The sequence below is a fragment of the Perna viridis genome, chromosome 7 (assembly GCF_037379345.1).
Source record: "Perna viridis isolate PV_CMFRI_1.1 ecotype Kerala chromosome 7, ASM3737934v1, whole genome shotgun sequence".
In the NCBI taxonomy this organism is placed as follows: domain Eukaryota; kingdom Metazoa; phylum Mollusca; class Bivalvia; order Mytilida; family Mytilidae; genus Perna; species Perna viridis.
This window is the reverse complement of record NC_142451.1, coordinates 8,232,250-8,255,749: the sequence shown is the minus strand read 5'-3', so window position 1 is coordinate 8,255,749 and position 23,500 is coordinate 8,232,250. Positions and strand designations below refer to the sequence as shown.

General features: G+C 33.3%; 2 protein-coding genes across 7 annotated transcripts; one reads left to right on the top strand and one right to left on the bottom strand.

Annotated features, from left to right (window-relative positions):
* Positions 1 to 16: 16 nt before the first annotated feature.
* LOC148611184 (endothelial differentiation-related factor 1-like) lies at positions 17 to 7,273 on the top strand. Its single transcript, XM_088591450.1, has 5 exons — positions 17 to 208; positions 2,251 to 2,302; positions 3,685 to 3,845; positions 5,886 to 5,979; positions 6,416 to 7,273. Exons 1-5 carry the CDS (start codon positions 131 to 133, stop codon positions 6,463 to 6,465), a joined length of 435 nt encoding a protein of 144 aa, XP_088447576.1. The 5' UTR covers positions 17 to 130; the 3' UTR covers positions 6,466 to 7,273.
* A 5,828-nt stretch (positions 7,274 to 13,101) lies between these two features.
* On the bottom strand, positions 13,102 to 23,367 carry LOC148611183 (glycerophosphocholine cholinephosphodiesterase ENPP6-like). Of its 6 annotated transcripts, none has more exons than XM_088591439.1 (8): positions 23,261 to 23,367; positions 21,748 to 21,957; positions 20,142 to 20,293; positions 16,566 to 16,737; positions 15,870 to 16,165; positions 15,315 to 15,458; positions 14,351 to 14,459; positions 13,102 to 13,277 (listed from the first exon to the last, which is right to left on the bottom strand). In XM_088591439.1, exons 2-8 carry the CDS (start codon positions 21,926 to 21,928, stop codon positions 13,147 to 13,149), a joined length of 1,185 nt encoding a protein of 394 aa, XP_088447565.1. In that variant the 5' UTR covers positions 21,929 to 21,957; positions 23,261 to 23,367; the 3' UTR covers positions 13,102 to 13,146. The 6 variants fall into 6 exon arrangements, with proteins under 6 accessions (XP_088447565.1, XP_088447568.1, XP_088447564.1 ...); XM_088591442.1 differs by having other exon boundaries at positions 21,748 to 21,930; positions 23,261 to 23,336; XM_088591438.1 differs by lacking the exon at positions 23,261 to 23,367 and adding an exon at positions 22,383 to 22,681.
* Between the last annotated feature and the right edge of the window lie 133 nt (positions 23,368 to 23,500).

The window sequence follows — 23,500 nt, the reverse complement described above, 5'->3', positions numbered from 1 at the left end:
GTTTTTGCGACAAAACACCGGAAATAGGACTGCACGCCATATTTTCATCAGAAAATTTCACAATATTTTCCTAACGACAGTTTTACACGTCAGATAGTCCGTTTTCAGGCTATAAACTATTTTAAACACTATGGCAGAAGCAGATTGGAGTGAAGTTACATATATTGGGAAAAGGCAACCAAAAGCAAGCCAACTCCGATCAAAACAGGTGTGATTACCATGACCATGCCATCTTTGCTTTCCAAAAAGACTTACATGTACATGTATTTGCATTAAGTAAAGGTGTTAACCAGTCACCTGATTTTACATGATTTCAGAGTGGTATTATCAGTCTTCACATCTTTAATATAAGGAAGGATTTGAAGCCCTATTATTACAAGAAATATTTGCATGCATCAAAATGTGTCACTCGTTCTCATAGTCGTACCAACTTTTCACTGTACACAAATAACGTTTTGTCAAATTATTTGTTTGTTCTGAAAATAGCATGAGATGAGATGTACAAAAGTATGTTACAGTTCATTTCAAGTCATGAAAAGTACAGTATTTGTATGCATAATGTGCATTAATGTTTTGTACGCAGTGCAGTTACAAAGTCCGAAGGTGTGAAAAAATGTTTTAGATATAGACTGCAGTGGAATTCTGTAAGACCTAAGATCAATATTTTGCGCTTGATTGGTCAAATTATTTACCTTGTCGATGCCATATTTCTTACAAAAATGTGAAGGGAAAAAAATTTTATTCACACTTAACATCTTGCTAAGATCGATAGCTACATAAGTTAGATCATTTTAATTTCTAAGTATGATAAAATTGCCACAGGCACAGGATCATAAGGATGTATTGAATGGCTTATAAAACAGATTCAAATGTCTGGAAAATTGAACAATTCTGGTTTGGTTGTAACTCTAAATTATTGATTTTTCACTTTAAAACATACTTCTAAGGAAGAAAATGTTAGAAATAATCTAAGTTATTTTCAAAATACTCATTTTCTGCTGCAAAGACATTTAATATGGTTGGTTTGACAAAAAAGGACTTAAATTACTTTTCAGTTTTTAGTTGTTTCATTTTAATTTCTTATAAAAGAAGAAATATTGTACAAACTTTGTCTGAAACATGTTATTAAGACATTCAAATATGATTTGAAGAAAATATTATTGAAATTTCAATACTTAAAGATTTTATAACTAGATAAACTTTCTTTCAATAACATTTCACTTACAGTTTGTTTCCATGACATGATCTTTTTTCTCAAATACAAAAATCTTCAGATATAAAAATCTTTCATTTCATGGCCAATTCTTATATACTGATGCATAATACATTATGTATGCACCCCAGTTTGTGTATTATACAAAAAAATGTACATACCAAAATACAGTACTTTTGTTTAACTGGTTTACTGTTTTCAAAAGGCCCAAAATGTAGGTAAGGGTGCACCAACATACTACAGTACAGCCATCAAATTCACAATTGTAGGGCCTGGACTTTCCAGGACCAAACCCTTTATATGATATGGGCCTACTTCATTTTTATGACTGCTAGTATTAGTACTCAGTCCAATGCAACCAATATTTTGAAGAGTTCCAAGTCGCTCGTTTTATTGTATTTTAGCTCTCTTTGTTTGCTTTGCTTGTTTTTTATTTAAATTTTGATTTATATCTTGTTATTGACTTCACAGTCAAACCTGTCTTACATGTGCATCAGAGTTAGGAAATGGCCGTCTGACTGGCTATTTTTTTGGCAGGCCTAGCTAATTTTAGCAAAAATCGACATGTATATGGCCATCTACTGATCTAGAAAATATATTGAAAAATTGTATTCAGGACTGACTAGAATTTGAGTAAGTTCCCTACTCTGCTTACATGTAAGTGACCCTCTAAAGACATACATTTTTATGAGACAGGTCATCTTAATATAAATGACATTTTTTTTATATAAAGAAAGCACTATTTATGGATATTTCTATCATAAAACGAGAACGGGTATTGTGAATACTGTATGTCAAAGAGAACAACCCCACCAGGATGAAAAACATCAGCTCAAGGCCACCCATGGGTCCAATGTCTTCATAGTCTTTTGAATACAGGTAGTTGTTTACTGAATGTTAGCAGTTCATGATGTACTCTTTGTTTCTACTGTTATAAATGCTTGATTAAAGTTGTAATTGATTGTTCTTACATTCTTTTCAATTTACTAGTAGTCAATTTACATATATATATATATATATACATGTCTCTGTCTTAGGCCATAAATGCTGCCCAAAGATCAGGTGCTGATATTGAGACAACAAAAAAATGTAAGTTCACCTTATCTTTATCTATAGGGTCTCTTCTGATTTTAGATTTAGTATAAGATGCATTTGATCAAGTACATGTATGTACTGTAAACCTGTTTATTTTCATAATTTAGAATGTCAAATTGAAATTTCAAGGCTAATAATTTTGCATCTATGATTACAGTGCATCATGTTATCAAGTTACACAATGGGACAGGTATTAAAACAAACTAACACTCACATAAATTTGTATGAACATGGCATTACAGTACTCAATAAAAATAGGGAAATAAACTGGTTTATTGTACATTATACATGTATTTATCAAGGAGAAGATGCTTAAGAAAAATCACCAAGTGAGCTTAAAAAAGAATGTGATAAACTAGAAGCTACAGTGAATCTTCATTTAAATCTTAACAGTTTTTCCAGATCTCCTTTTTCAATTAACCTATATTTTTCACCTCATTTCAAGCATTATCAATCAAATCATGTTCAGTGTTCTCCCCAGGCCATTATATCACTGTACTTAGCATCATTATGACTCTTAGCACTGTGCTGTCAAAAGAGCTATAATATTAGAAAATTATAGGGACACTAGAACACTAGTGTTGTAAGGCTATTGTAATTCACAGCATATGATTTGTTACCTATAGGTACAAAAAAGGTAACATTACACCTCCATGGCAACTATTCTACTGAAGTTTTTTTGGTCAGAATTACTCTTTACAAAGGTACACTTGTTAAACACAATATTTTATTATATATTTCAACATATAATTCAATTTACTTTTTTTCTTTAAAAATGCTGTTTAAGATACAATAAATGCATGAAAATCATGAATAATGTTTGTTTGTTTGTTTGTTGGGGTTTAACATCTGAGCAGCAATATTTCAGCTATATTCAGACAATGAACATGAAATGGATGATAAAATGAACATGAAATGATAAAAAAAAAAGGATGGGTCACAAGGATAATAGGGTCGACAAATTTTGATTGCCACTAGAAAAAGGGGGGATGGGTAAGGTCGGGCAATTTAGCCTCCTGTGGCGGAGCGCAAAGGTTCCTACTCCAGTCGAATACCACAGCAGGGTTCTTTAACGTGCGAGGAACGTGGCATCTTTCCCAACATGGTGCACCACTATGGTTTGCGGTCAGCTTTTCCGTATTATAGCCTGACAACCCCAGCATGTAACATGCCAGGGGTACCCCATTCCACCACCTGGGGCACACATCCCAGTTGCTCTGTGGGCATAGCGCCTAGCCCCCGGCTAGGTTTCTGAGCACTACTTAGTCGCCTTTTACGACAAGCTTAGCGCTGCTGCAGGCCTATTCTTTTGACACCCGGACCTGCACACGCTATAAATCCAAATGTATTGATAAGTACCTGTTTTGTTTTATAAGTTGATGGAGGTGGCAACCGTCAACACAGCTCCAACAAAAACACTGCCAAACTTGACAGAGAGACTGAGGAATTACACCATGAAACTGTTGCCCTTGATGTGTCAAAACTCATTCAACAAGGAAGACAAGCCAAAGGATGGACACAGAAAGAACTGGCAACAGTATGTTATTTGTACATGTTATATATTCTACCCTGTCTCAGAAACAGAGGTTTGTACTCCTTCATCCCTGTGTATGATTGACGAAAGGAGATACAAGGATCTCTGATCTCTGTTTCAGGATTGTGGTCTACTTAAAACTTTGATCATGCAGATGGTGATTTATCACTAATTTGACATTTGTTTCCATAACAATTATTATTATGAACTCATTATAGTGTGAATGGTCTACAAATTTAGTGGGAAATTTTTCCAGAATATCAATCACCCACTTGCAAAGTAGCCTTTATAGTGAAAGGGGTGTCTAGGGGGTCCAGACACTTTTAAAAGAAGGGGTGCCAGCCAGAAAAAGGAGTAGTGCTAGGACAATATTTGCCATTTTTGTCAATTTTACATATGAAAATGTCTAATTTTTCATTAAAGATTTTCCTCTGCATCTCCCCTTTGTTGATCCACCACTGAATGTCTGACCTTCCGTCCGTTACAGAGTGACGCCCATCTTTTTATTCATTTCTCTTCCTACACCACTGAATGGAATTTGATGAAATTTTCACAGAATCGTCATATTCCAGTTCTACATCTCCTATTTTAGATTTTAATACAAAAAAATGTAGTTGCATGTTATCAAATAAGGAAATTTGGGTATTAAGTAATTCTATTTTCTGTTTTTTTCCAGTAAACATATCTCCACATCACATAAATAAGAATTATAAGATACGATGTGTCTGTGTGTATAAAATGCATCTAATTCGATGCTGAATATACTTGTAGGAAAACATGTTGAAAGCATTTGTAAAACACTTTAGAAGTCCTTGTTAACTCATCTGGCAAAGAGTCGTTTGCGTTATTGCCATCACTTGAGGTCTGTCATTGTCTGTTGTAGTTAACTATTTTGTATTGTTACATAATTTTGTATATAAAAAAATCCTGATAACCTCCTGATCTTTAAGAAGATTATTTCCTGATTTACTAATTTTTGGACCCAAAAAGTGCTTGACAGACTGCATATAAGGCCTACAAAAGTATGTAGGGATAAAAGTTGTCAGACAACTCTTTGTTAGAGTTATTGCCTTGTAAAGGGAAAAATTATGTTTTTAGCAGTTTTCAGCCAATATTTTGAAAACTGGAATAGATAGAAAGAAACTTTAGACTGATGAAATGATCCTCATGATAAGTCCTACCAAAGTCTCAATTGAGTCAAAATTTTCATACAACTCATTGTTAGAGTTATTGCCTTTGAAAGGCAAAAATTTAACCAGGTTAAAGCCTCATTTTGCTATTTTGTCCTCAACTATAGAAGAATATTTAAGATGAAAGCTACACATAAGATAAACATGATATTCTTAGTTGACTGGCAGTATTAAAAATTTTTTAGACGGCCATTTTTAAAACGGCTGCCATTTTGCAACCATTTTACCAGTTGCTCGGATTCCAATGGTTTTTGGTTCTTAAGGAAATATAGTGTTTTAAGTTGAATGGTGTTGAAGAAAGTTTGTTCTGTGCAGCCATTTTCCCATTAATTTTTATACTTGGTTTGATTTCAACGATATTTGGTTTATATAGTAAATATGGTCTCCTGAGTTGAATGGTGATGATACAAATGTTGTAAAGCCATTGTTTAACTTTATTTTATGTTCTTTTTCAGCAAATGTTTACTGGGCAAATGCTGCCTCAGACAGTGGAATAAAAGGGCATAGGGGAACTCCTGACCAATTTTTTTTCAGCGGTTCTAAAAACACTTTGAAGGCATTTCCAACATTTTACAGTGCTTTAGGTACTCAGTTGAACTAACACCATTTATCAATAAATATGATACTTTTGCCAGGTGAGCAATTCAGGCTCCTCGAGAGCTTCTTCTTATTCCATTTGGTAAATTTCCAGTGTTTGTTCTTGGTTTATTTTATCAGCTATGATAGCCTACCAGTATTCTTTGTCTGTGTAGAAAGCTATCATTATAACTACTATAAAGACTTTAAGTTACAATATAATTTACTCTATAAGCATCTTATCATTACACTTATTTAATTCTTTTCTTTTACTCAGAAAATAAATGAAAAACAACAAGTTATTAACGAGTATGAAGCTGGGAAAGCAATACCCAACCAACAAATTATGAATAAATTGGAGCGTCAACTTGGTAAGTCTTAATGCAAAATTATTTTGTTTATATACATGTACATGCTAATACTTCTTTCATAAGTGATAACATGTTTAGTTAGATATATATTTTTTTTGTCATTGTTTTTATCGTATGTACCTGACAAAGTTTGGGCTTTAACTCTGTCAATTTATTTATTGGAATGCAATGAAAGCACAGACAGTGTATGTAAAGGTGTGCAAGGATTATTTAGATTTTATCATGAATTACATTTTTGTGTAAAAACTTCTTTAAAATCAATTAAAAGATAAAATTTATACATCATACCAAGCACTATGTACATACTTCTATATGACTTTGCAGGGTGATGGGAAAAGATTGTCAATGTAATAGGTATGATCTATTTTAAATTCTAATTTGTCAATTTCCATTTTTCTGTTTTTGCTCATACACTTTAAATATTCTTACTTTTTAGGTATAAAACTTCGTGGAAGAGATAAAGGACAGCCACTTGGGAAAAAGTGACAACAGAAAATAAAAAAAAAATTAAAATTTTTAAAAATATTTAATTATATGAAAATAACAGAAATGAATGCAGTTCTGTATTATCTGATCCTCTTCTAAGATTCTGGTGTAAAATGACAAGTTAATTATGTGACATCATTTCTAAATATCTTGAAAGACTGTTGATGGTATCTTATGAAATTCCGAAGCTTGTGTAAGATTGTGAATGATTTTTTTATATACATATATCATTTTTTTCTATGTAAAATTGAACGTTTTATTATATTTGTCCTGTTTCTCTTTATTTGCTGCTGTCTTACAGTTGTTTGTTATGGTCTTAATAGAATTTGTTTTTTTATGTAATTAATTAATTGATTCAACTATTCAAGTTTTTACCCTCCTTAAAAAAATAATATTAATACACCGTGATAATAATGAAATTACATTTAGTCTGTATATTTCTAAATCTGAAGTTTATTAATTAAAATAGATTAAAATTAAAAGAACATCTAGAAATGATGTCAGTGAATTTTCTATGGTTATTATGTGCAGCTTTTAACAAAAATCTTTTGTTTTTCTTCCAAAATGTTCAGATATCTTTTGTTTTCATTATGCATGTCTTTTTTAAATGTTTTAGATTTATACTTTCATATGGTCATGTATTTTCCCTGGTTAAAGTGCTCATGTATTAAAGAAACAAATATGATATAGGATAATGTCTGTTCGGTTGTTTTTGTGGGTTTCATGTTACAAGAATTAAATGGAGATCCTGGATAAATGTATGCAGCCAGTTGTGATAAAGTTTGTGAATTAAAACATGAATCTCCTATTTTATTATTTTGTGTTAATCTTTTTCCTATCATGATAGACCCTATTGTGTTAATTGCAGGGAAGTGGATGAGCATGCTTATTATACACTTACGCTAGGAAAATTCTTTGATCTACCCAAGCCCTACCTAGCAGTAGTATATGTAACACATGGGCATAGACTATCCCAAAGGTAACATGAAAGGTTCTATTGTGTCTAAACTTATGGCAGACAAGTGTGTAAATGTACCTGTTAAAACCCTTGTCAAAAAATTGTTTTTCTGATTTGTTTGATCACACTTAGAACCAGAATATGTATGGTGTATATGTCAAACCCCCTGGGATGAAAAGGCCACACATTTGTCTTAATAAATGAGAAGGAAATCCTCATACCCCTTGGCCCAAAACACCATTATACACAGGTACAAGGGAAAATTGTCCCTATATACTCAGTTAACATAAACATAAACTAAAGGTGACAACGAAAGGCATACAGAGGCCAGAAATTCCTTACTTGGGACAGCCACAAAAAAAATGTGGCAGGGTTAAAGTACTTTGGCCTTTGTGGAAAAGATACTGCACAATTGAACACACCTAAAAATCGGTTCAAAAAGTTTCTGAGCCCCATGTTATAATGGAAGTAAAGGAACTGAATATAAATTACACAAATGTACTACTTAGGACTACTAGCAGTTAACTGACATGCCAACTCCAAACCAGTTTAAACCTACAAAAAATATTTCCCAATCGTATGTTAAATGTATCCAAGTATTTCCATGTGGAGCTTAGAATCGCGGTCACAACATAAGTCTTACAATAAAGACACAACCAAAAACTGCTTTAAAAATATAGTGTTTTAATTTCTATGTAAAGACCCTTTGACCGAATCAGTGTTACATTCCTTGAAACATTTACGTTTCCCATTTTAGCAATCGTTTATCGTTTGTTTACACATCGTTTAGTGTGCGTTTAGTGAGCTTTTAGCGTGCGTTTAGATATCGTGCGTGCGGGAAACATAAACGTCTCAAGGAGTGTAATACAATAAAATGCTATCCTTTGCGATTTGACAACATCATAACTATATCCCTTACGAATGAGCCGATTCAACGGTTTAGTTAACTTATCGAGCTTTCCGTGTTTTGTGCAGAATATTATAAAAAAAAAAGCAAAGGGTGAGAGATAACCGCACGTATTAATTCTTTACACGTATATCTGTATTTGAGAAGGAGTTCCTTGTAACGGTTGAAAAAAAATGTGAATGTTTTTACGAGCTTGTGATATCGAAAACCTTGATGTATTTAGTTTCTCGGTTATATACAGATTCCTTTCTTAAAATCCGAAACATTGTTACAAATACAAGCAAACCGAACCAATTGTGATTTGTAAACACCATATGGTCAGGCGCGTAGCTGTCGTTAGGAAAAAAGCTTTTTGAGATAAAATACATCCAGAAGAGGCATAAATGATGCTCTATAACGCTATCTCCGCGGAGCTTCGTGGGGGGGGGGGGGGGGCTTTAATTTTTGTAATTTTGTAAAGTGTAATTTTGCCTACACTTCAATTTGGCCTCAGCTACGCACCTGATGGTGGTGACAAAGGGACGTCACAGCTAAAAACGGATTGTTCATCCCATTCAGGTTACAGACCACCAATTCAACCAATGAGCATTTGGAACGTACAGATTTGAGCAAAAATTAGGTTAGAAATGAGGAAAAACTCACTTTCATTACTGCGGTTAAGGCCATATAAGCATTCCCCTATGGCAACATGGAAAATCCATTATTGAGTACTTTTTTTGCTTTAGGTGCCCTTTACTGGTCATGTTTTAATGTGAAAACACTGTATTTACAAATTTAAAGCCAAGTATATCACCTTTTGTGAAAATTTAAAGATTTAGGATTTTTGACATGTGATCAAGAAAAAGGGGGAGGCATGTCAGAAATAAATTTTTAAAAATAGACCAATTTCTCAGAAACTGATTACTTTTAAAACTATTTCTTCATTAATATTGTTAAAAAACAAGTTGTGATTGATATTTTTTATTTGAAAAGTCAGAAAAAGTTCTTTGCAAATATTTAATGCATTTAAGTATGGTAGAATATTCTCACTTTTTTGCTCGCACAACTTGGTTACTCTATATTTAAAAATCAAATATTTAAAAAAGTGCTTGTCATATTTCACTGAAACTTTGCAAATGCATTCAGTATGTGTGTAGGAAGATACCTGTATAGTTATTTATTTTTTCTAAGACAAAAAGTGACTCTTTAGGTTACAGACCACCAATTCAACCAATGAGCATTTGGAACGTACGCAAAAATAGTCCTACGCAGAAATTACCCCTGTTCCTCATAGTGCTGTGAAAAAAGTTCTCATCTTATTTAAAGAAATCAAACAGTTTCTGAAAGGAAAAACATTTCTGTACATTTTATAGGTGCATTTTTCTTCTTGTGATGTGAAGCCTAATCTCCATAATGATTTTTAAATATACCCCTATCTTGTGAAAACACTGGGATTTCCCATGCTATTTATAGACCCTTCACTTCCGGTGACCAGTACTGCACTGCAAGTCTGCTAACCCCACATGCCATTCTGAGGATTGTGAGCTGACATATGTAGAATCATGCTGATATATAGTCCTCTGCAGGTTAAAGTTAAGATAAAGTCCAGAGAAGCCATTAAATATTGTGAAATTAACATAGAAGCCTATGGGAAGTGGAATTAGTGGTTTTTAGCCTTCATCGTAAGTTTTAGTATTAAGTTGAACATTATGGATGTGAATGCAAAGATCAAGAAACGGACATCTTTTATTATCCATATTTGCTTTATTCAAAGACCATTCTGCAGGATATATATCTTATGTATAAATACTGAAGTCATCGTTGTTTAGAGCCAAAATATCGTCCAAATATCCAAAAGTGTCATTAATTTTTTCTACCAAATGTTGTTAAGAAGGGTCTTTTTCCGACGCAGTCGGAATAGTTTTGCTTTTAACCTTCGACATTAAAGACACTCTACCATGGAAACGCAAGTCACCTGATCGCAATTCTGTTTCCCGTTTGGCCACATACTGATAACTTAGTGGCATTCGAAAAACAGTATCTAAAATAGAAATTACGTGCCACGTGTTGTTTTCTGAATGAAATGTAGAAAATTATGAGTAAAAAGAACAAATTTTCCTGCGTCGGCTATCTTTTTTTAAATAGTGCTTGTTTTATCTTAGCCATAAATTGTGATTCGTAACAGTACAGAAAGAGGTCCAATTAACGTACTTGTATGATTTTTTTTTCTTGCTAAAAGGTCATCTAAAAGAATTCGAACAAATATATCCCGATTTATTTATGACCATTTGATATGATATGTGAATTTTGCTTTTCATTATCCCACATAGGCATGTAATTTATCAAGCACTTCAAGCGAGTTTTTAACACTCCAAAAATAGTTAATTCCACTATTTTCATAAAGTTTGTTACAAAAAATTATAAGCAGGTTTTTTTATGTTATTGGGTAGTAAGTAAAATAGAAAGTCTAGTTGTAGAGCAATGATTTTAGGAGGAAATTAATCTATATTTATAAGGTGATTTGTGAAATTTTGAAAACCAGAACATAGTAGAAACTTCCATGCTATTATGCTCAGCTTGTAAAGAGGTAGCGACGAGTTTGTGTTTGTTCACAATTTCACTTTCTGAAAATTTAGTCAGCAGCAATGTTGGTGAATTTGTAATTTCTTTTGGTAGGATTTCAATATAAAATTTACGACAAATAACAATATTATTTGCAGCTTTATCAAAAGGAACAAATACAAATTCCTTGTCGAGTTCTTTCAATCTGTGTTTTATTCAGGAAATACGGGTTTAATGTTGTTTATTAGGAGTAAAGTGTCCTCAAAATGTTTTGTTCGGATGTCAACAATTTTCATAACTCTTTCTTGTCTACTTTCTCACGTTTCATCCATTTTATACAATACGAATGGAGTGAGTCCTGGATGATGTTGCGGCATTTATTCCAATTGATAATGGCTGGAGGATGATATTTAGGTCCTTTTGAAGAAAAGGTTTTCAACTCTCGGTCTTTATAACGAAATTCAGATTATCTGTAATAACATGAGAACAGGGACCATGAATATATTTTGGGTTACTTTAATTTCAAGATATTGGTAAGTTTTCCTTAATGTTCACATCTATGCATAATTCACTATAATTACAGACATATTTACGGGCTGGCCTTTTGTATTTTTTATGTAAATATAGCAAGTAAAAGGGAGTTCAGTATTATCAAAATAAGCAGGGATAGTTTCCTTAACTGTGTGATCATTTAATGTACCAGCAATATTGATGAAATCAAATACTATTTGTGCTTTTCTGGACTGTAAATTTTTGGGAAAAGTTGGGAATAACAGTAGGCAATTATAATTTGATCTGTTTCTTATTTTGGAGCTGAACGAAATTTTATTACAATCCTCTAGAATAGTGTGCAACGAGTGACTGGTATTGAACATAGTTTGGTTAAAAGTTGATGACGTCCATTGTTCTTATAAATTGTAATGAGGTTTGAAACCGCACTTATGGTCTCAGTATCGTATTAATTTTCCCATAGACTTCTATAGTGAAGTGCATATTTTTAGGATTTTTAAAAAAAATATGCAAATTGATTCAATAAAACTTTCACTTATGTAGCATTTCTAAGGACATGTGAAAAAATAATTTCCCGCAAAGAAATAGGGTGAGTTCACGAAGATCGGACAGAAAGTAGTCTTGAACTATAAATAGCCATTTTCCCTACTTTCACTTTCGTTTTGCACTCACCAAACCAACCTTTTCAGGGGAACATTTTTTTGATATTATGTTAGATTTTCTTTTAAAAAAGTTCTTCATCTTACAGTGTGATGTTTGCTCTATTTTATAAGTCATTGTTCATATCTTTTGACAAAACATTAGTTTGTAGAGAGGCAAAAAGAAAATGCACTATATTTTTATAGCATCCATGTTTTGACCCGCTCAGGGATGTGCAATACGATACTGGTACCTTATGGTTTAACCCACAAACTGAATGCCACGTCCCGGTTTGCTTCATTTAAGTAAGTAGATCACCTGGTTAGTCTTTGAGGTGATATCGGAATCCAATGTCAAAGAAAAATTGCGACCATTAACAGTGAACGTTACTGTATTATTCGAGGGAAGATCATTTGTTTGCATGTCACTTATCGACAGAAAAGTACCCCCCTCTTTTTTATTGAAAGTATTTACAATGGTAGTGTTGTTAGTAAGTCGAATTCGAATATTGAGTCTTGAGGGTACCTTATGAGGAGGATTTGTAAATTGATTTTTTTTCCGTGACGCGATTCCATTTTTGTTACACGTTAGTCATGGTAAACAAGGTGCCTAGAAAACGGGTCATTTGTATAAGACTTAAGCAAGTGAAATAATTGATTGCACGCCGCTATCCGTCATGAATAACCTGACTGAGTACATATAGTAAACAAAAACAATAAATAAACTAAAAAGACAGGGTAACACTCCATGTGTGACTATATTATAGCATGGAGCTAAAAGATAAAATGGAAAATCAGTAAGGTATAAAAAAAAACGGAACTTAAGGAAACTGTCTCTCTTGAACATACACTCCAAAAACTAAAATAATATAAGCACATACACCTTAAATTTTGGATTTTGGAGGTTGTAACTTGAACCAATTAGGAATGGGACCATTTTGTTTATGGTCAAATTCTTATCATATGTCAAATGTCTAATTGCAATGAAAATTTAATGTTGTATTTAGGTTAAATAGTGTGTCCATACTTGTCCCAACTTTAAACTGTTCACGGTTGGACATTTGGGGTTGTATCAAGCTGCACACTGTGAAGCATTTTATTGATATATCACAAAATCGTGGTTTTATTCATATAAAAATGTCCTTGACATTCTGCCAGTTCCCTCTGTGTAGACCTGGTGTTATGTTTAGTGCTTTACACATAACTTGATAGACATCCACAGCTCTCACTGGGCCATTCAGATGACTCTTCTTGAAATCTGAAATATGTCGGTATATTTCTGGTTAGAGAAGTGAATTTTTATTTTTTTTTAAATTTTTATAACAACTTATTAATTGGCTAAAATTTTCGTCCATTTTGAAAGTTTACCAGTATTACCATTATGACCATAATTTCCACAGCATTAGATACAAGGTTTTGTAAAAGGCAAGTAATTTATGGCAATCTTCACTACAAAGTCAAGTCAGTTACCTTTACGAACAACACAGCATAATGTAAAAGTTTAATATGCTACAGATTACAATTTTTTGTTTGCCTTTGTTTCTGATAATATCTGATGTTAAATTATTGAAAACTTCCGTAGGCCATGTGAGCTTTTGCCATTAATTGGCGCCAATCGTCGTCGTTAACAATTTTTCAAACATCTCCTCTGAAACTGCTGGATGGGCTTGGATAAAACTTAGCATGATTGTTTCTTAGGGTATCCTGCACAAAACTTTTGCTTCAAATTTGATCTGTAGAAATACATGGTCGCTGTTACTAAAGATGGAACAAAAGAGCAAGACAGCCGTTTTTCGTACATACCTTAAAAAGCATTATGTTTGGCCAAATTTTGAAAGGGTAAAGGTTTTCAGAACGATGAGAGCTACCTGTATGCCGATTTTCGTGAATATCTTTCAGTTGATGTTAGATTTATTGCTGATTTTAATGTTATTTTTTTTTCAAATATCTTCTTCTCTGAAATCACTGTCCAGAATATAATGAAACTTATTAAGACTATTCCTTAGGGTATTCTGAGACGCGGACAGGACATAGAGGGAACCCTGCTCAGATTTTTTCCAAAGGTTCTAAAAACACTTTAAAGACGTTTCAAACATTTTACAGTGCCTTAGGTACTCAGTTAAACTGACAGCATTCATCAACATATGCTCTTTTTCAGCATTTTTTTTGTCAAACATGATAACAAATCATGATACCTTTACATACTTAGTTAATATGACATACCGCATGGTTTGCCAGGTGAGCGATTCAGGATCTTCGAGAAGATCTTGTTAATGGATATGGCAAATGGTAAAAAAAATCAAAATTTATATCTTCTGTATTTGTTTTTACCTGGACCTGCAGCAAGAAATATTCCTCTCATATTGGTCTCCTTGTTATCGTATCCATGGTAACCTTTTGCAGCTTTCCCTTCATATTTTGATATACCTTCCCCATCAGGCTGAAATACGTGATATTTGTCATTCCATGTGGTTCAAGATTTATCTTAATCTAATTTAAAAATAACCAATTAATTGCATTGCCCCATATGTGAAGTTTATCTCCTCCTAAAATAAAAATAAAATCAAATATCTTTTATGATTTAGGATACACAATGTATATACAATGATGAAAGAAATATTGCCTCTGTTCAATACAGGACACCCTACCTACCTAATGGATTGCCTAACTTCCTGTCTGCCTTTACATGTATTCCTGCCTACTTACCTACCATTGACCAAAGGGGCTTGCATACATTGTCGTGGATAGTAAAATATAAAAAAATCGATAAAATGGCATTTTAGTCGACTTTTTGACAATTTTTCTGATCTAACTCATGAACTCATGACGGACGTTCTTAAAAGGAAAACAAACTTTATAGTCAAAGGATGGACTATATATTGGATTCCGGTGTAAACAACATGTCATCAGGGTATTTTTCTTGGCACTTTTTTCTTAACTGAAATCATATATACATGCTCTTAATGAAAACATATCATTCATATCAAAATTCTGTCTTATAAACTTAACTCTTCACATAAACAAGAAATGAAATCTCGTTATTTACAGAGTACCAACCAATGATAATTCCTTTAAAGTATTATGTAAAACTGTTGGCAATATTTATACTTGAATAGTGATGTATGACAGAGGCGCAACATCATTATCTTAATTGAAATAAGAACCCCCACCCACTTTACTCCCGGTTCCAACTCTTGTACATCCTGTTTCCACACCCTTCATTCCTACTTCTACTTTACTCAATGGTCCATGTCCCTGTTCACCGTCCCCGAATGACGCCATGTCCAAAACTTACTATAGTTATATACCAACCGAGATCAGCAACGACAACTATCGGGGAGATGAGCCTGTGTTTTGAATAGTGAAGTCTCTCAGGAATGTCTTCTTTCTTAAAAATGGCAATGTGTGGATTGTTGATGCAATTTAGACTTCTGTACACCTACAATTTAACATGCCATGCAGTATATAAATTCATATATAATGTTTTATGGCTTTCAAATACATACACTTAAGAAATAGCGAGTGACGTTGAAAATGATGGTAAATATAAAAAGTACACTGGACTATCAAAAACTAAGCTATATAATCTTCACATATGAACATCCAAATTAAAAACGCCGCGCAACTACGAAGTCTTATAGCGTATGACTAAGATATGTGATTGCACTATGTGTACAAAGAAACAAGAAATGAGATTCATGCAATTATAGACATGTGGGAAGGACCCATCTCAATTCTAAAATTTGCATTTATATATATGTATGTATGTATGTATATATATGTTTATATATAAAGATCTGAAAAATTCCCAACGATGTTAGAACTGTCATATATATAACCGTGAGTCTACCTTATCTAATTTTCCTTCTTTTGGCCATATATTGCAAACTGGGCCTTTGTCTTTTATTGTTTCGATGTCATTAGCATTTAAATATGACGAAATATCGATTGTCTTATTCTCAGAAATCTCTGTCATGCCATGGTCCGAAAATATTACTATGTTGACTTTGTCTTGCAATTCACTTTCTTTAATCATGTCTAGCATCTGATCAATTGCTTTGTCTGTTTCCTTAACTACCTCTAGAATTTGTTTGGAATTCGGTCCATGCATGTGTCCAGCTTTGTCCACAGAATACAAGTACACACCTTAAACAGACATGTATGGTAAGCTATTTTGCTGTAAAAACGTCTTCGAAAAAGACCACAAAAACTCTTGTTAGTTTTACAGAAATTGTACAGCATATTTTGTTTACCTGGATGTTGTGAGATATTTCATTTTAGGGGCAGACACAATTTTGCATTAAAAGTGAAAATTTCGTATTTCATTTGCCCCTTTATAATCGCTTTCACTGATATGTGAGTTTTCATCAATAGGAATGTTCGACATGGTTTAGATTGACTCTGAAATCCCGTAATCCCTTTTTTATGGAACTCCATGCAATTTGTTGTTTTATGTTGCTTTATATTCAATACAGTAGACTTCTGAAAAATCATTTAATGAGGAAGAACAACTGTTCTGGTATACAATTAAAGACTTCCAACATACCTGCTAGGTCAATTTCTTCTTCCTTGAACTTAGCAAATGCTTTCCGGAAATTTTTCATCATATCCTGGATAGTTGGAAATTTTATGGTATCCCTTGCATCACACAAAGTGGGTTTTATGCCTTTGTTCGGTACATGTGCTCCAGGCCATTCCAGAAAATAAGAACGTTTACCCTAAAGTTTATTTTTTAAGTTTATTTTATTATTGGAGATTCAATATATATATAAACATCCCAGAATGTGACGACTCTATTCGCTACACTGCTCCATCGGATCAAATTGATACAGGGAAGATAATGTAATATATATTTTCAAAACTACTTGTCTATATGAACATGTTATACAGTTATTTGAACTGTTGACACTAAGGTGAATGCTTGAAAGTTACTACACGAATTATTTTGTTCTATGATAAAGTTTTCTGATCATTTAAATAAATTATACATGTAACTCATCCCACTCAAATTCAGTTAAAGTGCGCCAAAGCAAATTTTCGTAGTCACAAGCTATTTTCAGACAAAAAGCTATTTGCTGATATAGTTTTGGGTTCAATTTACTATCAGGGTTATGCCAGATTGTAAAAACATAGTTTACGGGGCATTGATCGGGTTCACTAAACAAAAATGATAAATATGTAAGACTCAATCGGCAAAAACCCTATGTCACAAATTAGGGTACCCCTAAAAAAAATCATAGAAAAATATAAAATACTCCAAATGAAAAACGCCCAATAAGAATTCTAGGGGGAAAATTGGCTAGAAAACGCAATTTGAACAGTTATTTTTACATCGAAAACGATTTAATTTTTTTTCAACAATATACGGATGTCCCATGAAACACAATGAATTACATTAACTACTAATGTAACTGACACATATGGTAGTTTATGTGAGGAAAAAATACCATAAAATAATAAACATTAAGAAAATGAATGATTCACAGGTAAAGGATAATGGTTTTATTGAAAAAAAATTACATGATTTTTATCTTTTTTCCAAATGTGCATTTAATTGTGAATTACGTTTTGGTATCTCTTGTATCTATTAATGGTAGTAGCAAACTTTCCATATTCTTAATTATACACACACCAATGTCAGTCATAAATGACTCTTAAACAGATTTTTCAGGTGCTACATATTTTTTTCACATCCTGGGTAATAAATTCCATAAAATTACGTTACAGTGAATTATGTTAGGGTAATTTCTTTTAAACGGATAAAAAACAATGTTCTCTAAACAAATTGACTATAAATCATTATCAGTTATATCGCCTATCATACGGGCATCTTTAGAAAGGAAGTTGTGACGCGGGAACAATTGTAAAGGCGTTCCTGATGTAAACATTCCCTCTAGTCGTAGGTGTCCTTAATTTCTGTTAAGTGCAATTACTTAGATATTAACAATTTTCAGTTTAATTTAACTTAGAAACGGAGAATACATGTATTGGTAAGATGTTTTGACAATAGCATATTGCTATGTATGATATATAAATCGAGCATTGATATATATTACGGTGTAACGTAATTCACCTGTTCATAAACTGTGTATTTTGATTACAGAAAATGGTTTTACATGACAACTTGTCGTGAGAATCATTAAATTAATGCTAAACCAAAATAGAAATACCTTTCAAAAATCAAAAGTCATTCAAAAACGATTTAATCATTGCAAGAATTTAAATGAGCACGATATGTAAGCTTCTTCGTGAACTGATATAGTTAAATTATTTTTTGTTTTCGTTTATTCCGATCACTTGAAAACAAGGAATATATATAGATGATGTATTATCTTTAAACAATTCTAGTTTCTTGGATTTGATACATTGCATCTACCCCGAAAGATCTTGAGATAAAGGATACAACAGACAATGTAAAGTCAGCCTCGTATCTTGACCTACACGTAGAGATCGATGGTAAATGAAAACTATTGACCAAACTTTACGACAAACGTGATGACTTTTCATTCAGAATTGTCAACTTTCCATTCATCTGTGGCAACATCCCTTCAGCACCTGCGTATGGAGTTTTCATATCACAACTCATACGTTATGCCAGAGCTTGCCGTAACTACTTAGACTTTTTATCGCACCAGACTTCTTACAGTAAGGCTTCTGCAACAGGGTTATATTGTTACAAAATTGAAATCATCACTAAAGAAGTTTTATGGCCGTCATCATGCACTCATGGATCGTTACGGTGTATCCATCTGCACCATGAAAACTGATTTGTTCAACGTGCCATAGTTTTCCCTTCCTCTAACGTCTACCCTGGAATTAACATTTTATGTGCAGGTCGGCGGATGTTTCTAGAATAACAGAGGACGCTTACCCTACAGGTACACCTGGTCCATGCCCCCAGTTTTTAGTGGAGTCTGAGTTTCTCATTTACTTTTGTTACTTTGTATGTATGATTTTAGTTACTTTATGTTCTTTGTTGTGTTTGTCTGTTTTCCGTGTCTGGTCTTTGTCCCTGGATTACATTCTTTTGATTTCCGCTAGAATCTTGGTTCCCTAGCTTGATCACTCTTTCAAGTGACGTTACAATATCAGCGAAAAGTTGTTTCTGTGAATTACGTTACATTTTAATTTTGACATTATTATAATTATTTCTGCTAGAAGATTACTCGCTGATCAAACATCTTATGCTTTGAAAGTATACCAGAAATATGTGTTTTAATATGTTAAACAATTGATCGAACCAAGTATACCATTATCATTTCCTTTTATGCAACTAAAGACTTCTATTTCATGTGGGGTATATAAAATGACAAACTTAACAGATATGATTTTTTTAAAATCTTACTTGCCAAAATATTGCAATGGATTATATACTACAGTATACTACTATATTATACTGTTATAAGTGAATTACGTTACAAAGTCGGTCTTTCCCGTTTAGCTAATAATAAACATTCCAATTGGATTTGAATGCACAATTGTTTTCTATGTATCACCTAAAAGATGTATGGATGGAAATAGGCTACTAAATTGGCCTTCATCTTTTGCTAATTATGTTTCCAAAGAATAATAAAGGAAACTTGTTTTCAATTTCATTTTGTTTTATTTTTTTGTTTTACTAGATGTTATAAAATATAGAGTATCTTAAAAAAGATAACAATTTCTGAACAGAATATTTGTTTCTTGTTGTGAATTTATTACTTATCTATCGAATGATATCATTTGAAGCGCAGTTTTGAATAATTGTATGATGAAACTATTATTATTCAACATGGGTGTCCAGATGTAACGTAATTCACTACCAAAATACACTGTGCATGTTTAAAATTTCGTACAGGACATAAATCAACTTATCAAGAGCTATCTAATGCGTTTTCTTGTAATTCAAACTTTGTTTGTTTGTTTGTTTTTTTTTTATATAAATTAAATCATTTAAATTGTTTTCAGTGTTCAAAATGTCTGGCCGTTTTTCCGTCCCTATTGGGTCACTTTAACTGAATTTGAATGAACAAATCTTTTTTGTTGTTGTCTACAAAGTGAACTCATAGTGCTTCCGTCATGTTAACTGATCGTTAAAATTTCTTTGATCGCCATAAAGTCATCATGATTAACTTTGGTTCACCTGTTTTTCTGCCACAATCCAAAGAGGCTCAGCACCTTCAAACCAATGCGAAGAATTCGATTCTTCTGTGTCCATGTTGATATTGAAACTATGATTGAGCTCTTTATTATACATAAAATTTCCAACGAACCCATGGTCTTCAGGGTGCAATCCTAAATGTAAATGTTAATCTCATTTAACGGTCATAAAAAATTCCGATCTACACACGTTTGCAGGCATGTTACTTTCTAATGTGGTGTCTTCTGGCTATTACAACATTCTAAAATTTCACATTTTGTCAATTCCAACATAGAAAGAACAAGAGATGTTTTTACAATGTAAATGTATTTTGATGCAATACTGACAGAATTTCAACCTCTTAAGAAACTGTCTTCACCTATTCTTACGATACTGTCAATGTAATGGAATAGAAAACGTAGTATGTAACCAATGGATCATTTGAAAGGTGGTTACATATACAGATACGAATCTATCTGCACTGATGTAGAACTTGTTCGGTTTAGACAGATTTTTATCTGATATGGAGGGACATATAAAAACGTCTGGTGAATGGGGATTGGTGTTGACAGGTTTTTAACTGATATGGAGGGACATATAAAACGTGTTGGCAGGTTTTTATCTGATATGGAGGGACATGTAAATCGTCTGGGGAATGGGGATTGGTGTTGACAGGTTTTTAACAGATATGGAGGGACATATAAAAACGTCTGGTCAATGGGCATTGGTGTTGGCAGGTTTTTAACTGATATGGAGGGACATATAAAACGTGTTGGCAGGTTTTTATCTGATATGGAGGGACATGTAAATCGTCTGGGGAATGGGGATTGGTGTTGACAGGTTTTTAACAGATGTGGAGGGACATTTAAAAACGTCTGGTCAATGGGCATTGGTGTTGGCAGGTTTTTAACTGATGTGGAGGGACATGTAAAAACGACTGGTCAATGAGGATTGGGGTTGACAGGTTTTTAACTAATATGGAGGGACATATAACAACGTCTGATCAATGGGCATTGGTGTTGACAGATTTTTAACTAATATGGAGGGACATATAAAAACGTCTGGTCAATGGGGATTGGTGTTGACAGGTTTTTAACTGATGTGGAGGGACATATAAAAACGTCTGGTCATTGGGCATTGGTGTTGACAGGTTTTTAACTAATATGGAGGGACATATAAAAACGTCTGGTCAATGGGCATTGGTGTTGACGGGTTTTTAACTGACATGGATGGACATATAAAAACATCTGGTGAATGTGGATTGGTGTTGACGGGTTTTTAACTGATGTGGAGGGACATATAAAAACGTCTGGTCAATGGGAATTGGTGTTGACAGGTTTTTAACTGATATGGAGGGACATATGAAAACGTCTGGTCAATGGGGATTGGTGTTGACGGGTTTTTAACTGATATGGAGGGACATATAGAAACGTCTGGTCAATGAGCATTGGTGTTGACATGTTTCATCTTACAAAAAACTGTAAAGGGCACCAGAACCTTATTCTTAACACACTAAAACGAATAATTAAAGCGTTTGTGAAAATTTAATTGTATTAAAATTTTTATCATTTATACAACTCTTATTCGAATACAGACTAACGTTTCTTACCTGTCATCAAGGAGTAATAATTAGGATAAGACAGCGTGGGGAAATCTGGGGTCAGGTATTCTGCCTTCACTCCCTCCTCAAATAGTCTTTGGAATCCGGATGATTTTAAACCGGGGAGGTCAAAATAGTCCCATCGGAAACCATCAATTAAAAGTACCATTAACTTTTTGCCGTCGCCCATGACTAAATATTGTGAACGTTCAAATAGTTCTAAAATTATACACTATAATGAATAGCGTTTACACTGTAGTGCACACTGTCACCGACACTTCCTAGCTTTGGTGAATGTTATGAAAAACTAAAGACAAAAGTCGATAATTGACGATTTTTGTATCTGTTACGCGTATGATATAATCGTAATTAATGCCGGTAAACTGAATATTTTTTTTAATGTAATCAAGTTTTGATCACTCTCAATATCAAACAGGCTATTTCTGTCAATAAATGGCGGAAGGCATCATTTTTTCCCTCCAATTGAAAGCTTCATGTCAATTCTGACCTTTCTTTTATACAGCTGAATAAGATACTGAAGAAAAATGCTAATGCTTAATAGATGTGATTGACTATAAAAACTCGACGTCACGTACAACACATTTTCGAATTGAAGCTCTACTTTTTAAACCGTCGGGACTTACCGCTAGAGTTGTGTCTCTTTTATTTAATATGAAGATAGTTCGCATATATGCATGACGTGTTAGTACCAACGAGTCGCTTATTAGCTTAAATCATGGGTAACAAATCCTTACGGGAAAATCACATACTAATATCCGCCATGATGGTTTCTACGGGACGATTTGTTTACAAACGAAGTTCGTAAGTTCCCGTCGAACTCCGGTGACAATCGTCTGCTTGATCAACTTCTCGGTATTGTACGTTGTTCGCGTAAAATAAATCCGAGATATCCGAAATAACACCGAAATGCATTCTGGGTTCTTCGGTTTTTTTTGGACAAACCATTTAAACGTAAACAACATCTACTAGCAACCCGATCACTGTAAACATTGCCGACTTTTTACAATGTAAATATTGGCACCGAGAATTAAAATCTGACCTGAATTTAACGATTCAATGTTTAGGGAGAAGCCGTTTGGCTAAACGAATGAGCAAGTCATTTAAGACAATGTAAACGACGGTAGGTTTTAATAAAGTCGTACAAAATATTTTTATTCAAATTTTAACAGTATGTTATTTATGTGACGCCGATTATAGGGTGTTTGAATTGGACCTTGTAGGGCAGATACAGACTCTGAAAATTAAGGAATGGTGCTAGCCGGGATTCCCCCGAAAAAAATATTTTCCATATTTTGTCAATTTTACACATGAAAATGACAAACATTTCCAATGAAAAGGGGGTACAACCCCTGCACCCCTTCTGGATCTGCAACTACCTTACACTACAAAGAATTTATTCTTTATAAATAAACATCGTGTAGAAAGTCTGATAAAATGTTGTTTTGATAAAATTGAAGCTATGGAACAAAAACTGTAGGAAAGCTGTGAAAAAACTACTCACGTGTTCTAAGCTGGTTAATTGTTAATTCTTTGTTTAGGTTTTGGGTTTGTCTCAAGTTATAAAAAGCACTGTCAACATACCTTATCTGCTAACTAGATAAGTTAGCTTAAGGTGGCGACCTCTAATGCCCAAGTATTGTGTGATTAGATATGTATAAACAAACATATTAACCGTAATTTGAAAAAGCGTCTCTTTAACATTTATTTTTTTTTAATTATCATTATTGTTTTAAAAACAAAA

Coding starts and splice junctions, on each gene's coding strand:
- LOC148611184 (XM_088591450.1), top strand. CDS start 131: ATGGCAGAAGCAGATTGGAGTGAAGTTACATATATTGGGAAAAGGCAA. Junction 2,303..3,684: donor TATTGAGACAACAAAAAAAT/GTAAGTTCACCT, acceptor TTGTTTTATAAG/TTGATGGAGGTGGCAACCGT. Junction 3,846..5,885: donor CACAGAAAGAACTGGCAACA/GTATGTTATTTG, acceptor TCTTTTACTCAG/AAAATAAATGAAAAACAACA.
- LOC148611183 (XM_088591439.1), bottom strand. CDS start 21,928: ATGGGCGACGGCAAAAAGTTAATGGTACTTTTAATTGATGGTTTCCGA. Junction 16,738..20,141: donor GGATTGTGGCAGAAAAACAG/GTGAACCAAAGT, acceptor AATAAACTTTAG/GGTAAACGTTCTTATTTTCT. Junction 14,460..15,314: donor TCGGTTGGTATATAACTATA/GTAAGTTTTGGA, acceptor CACGTATTTCAG/CCTGATGGGGAAGGTATATC.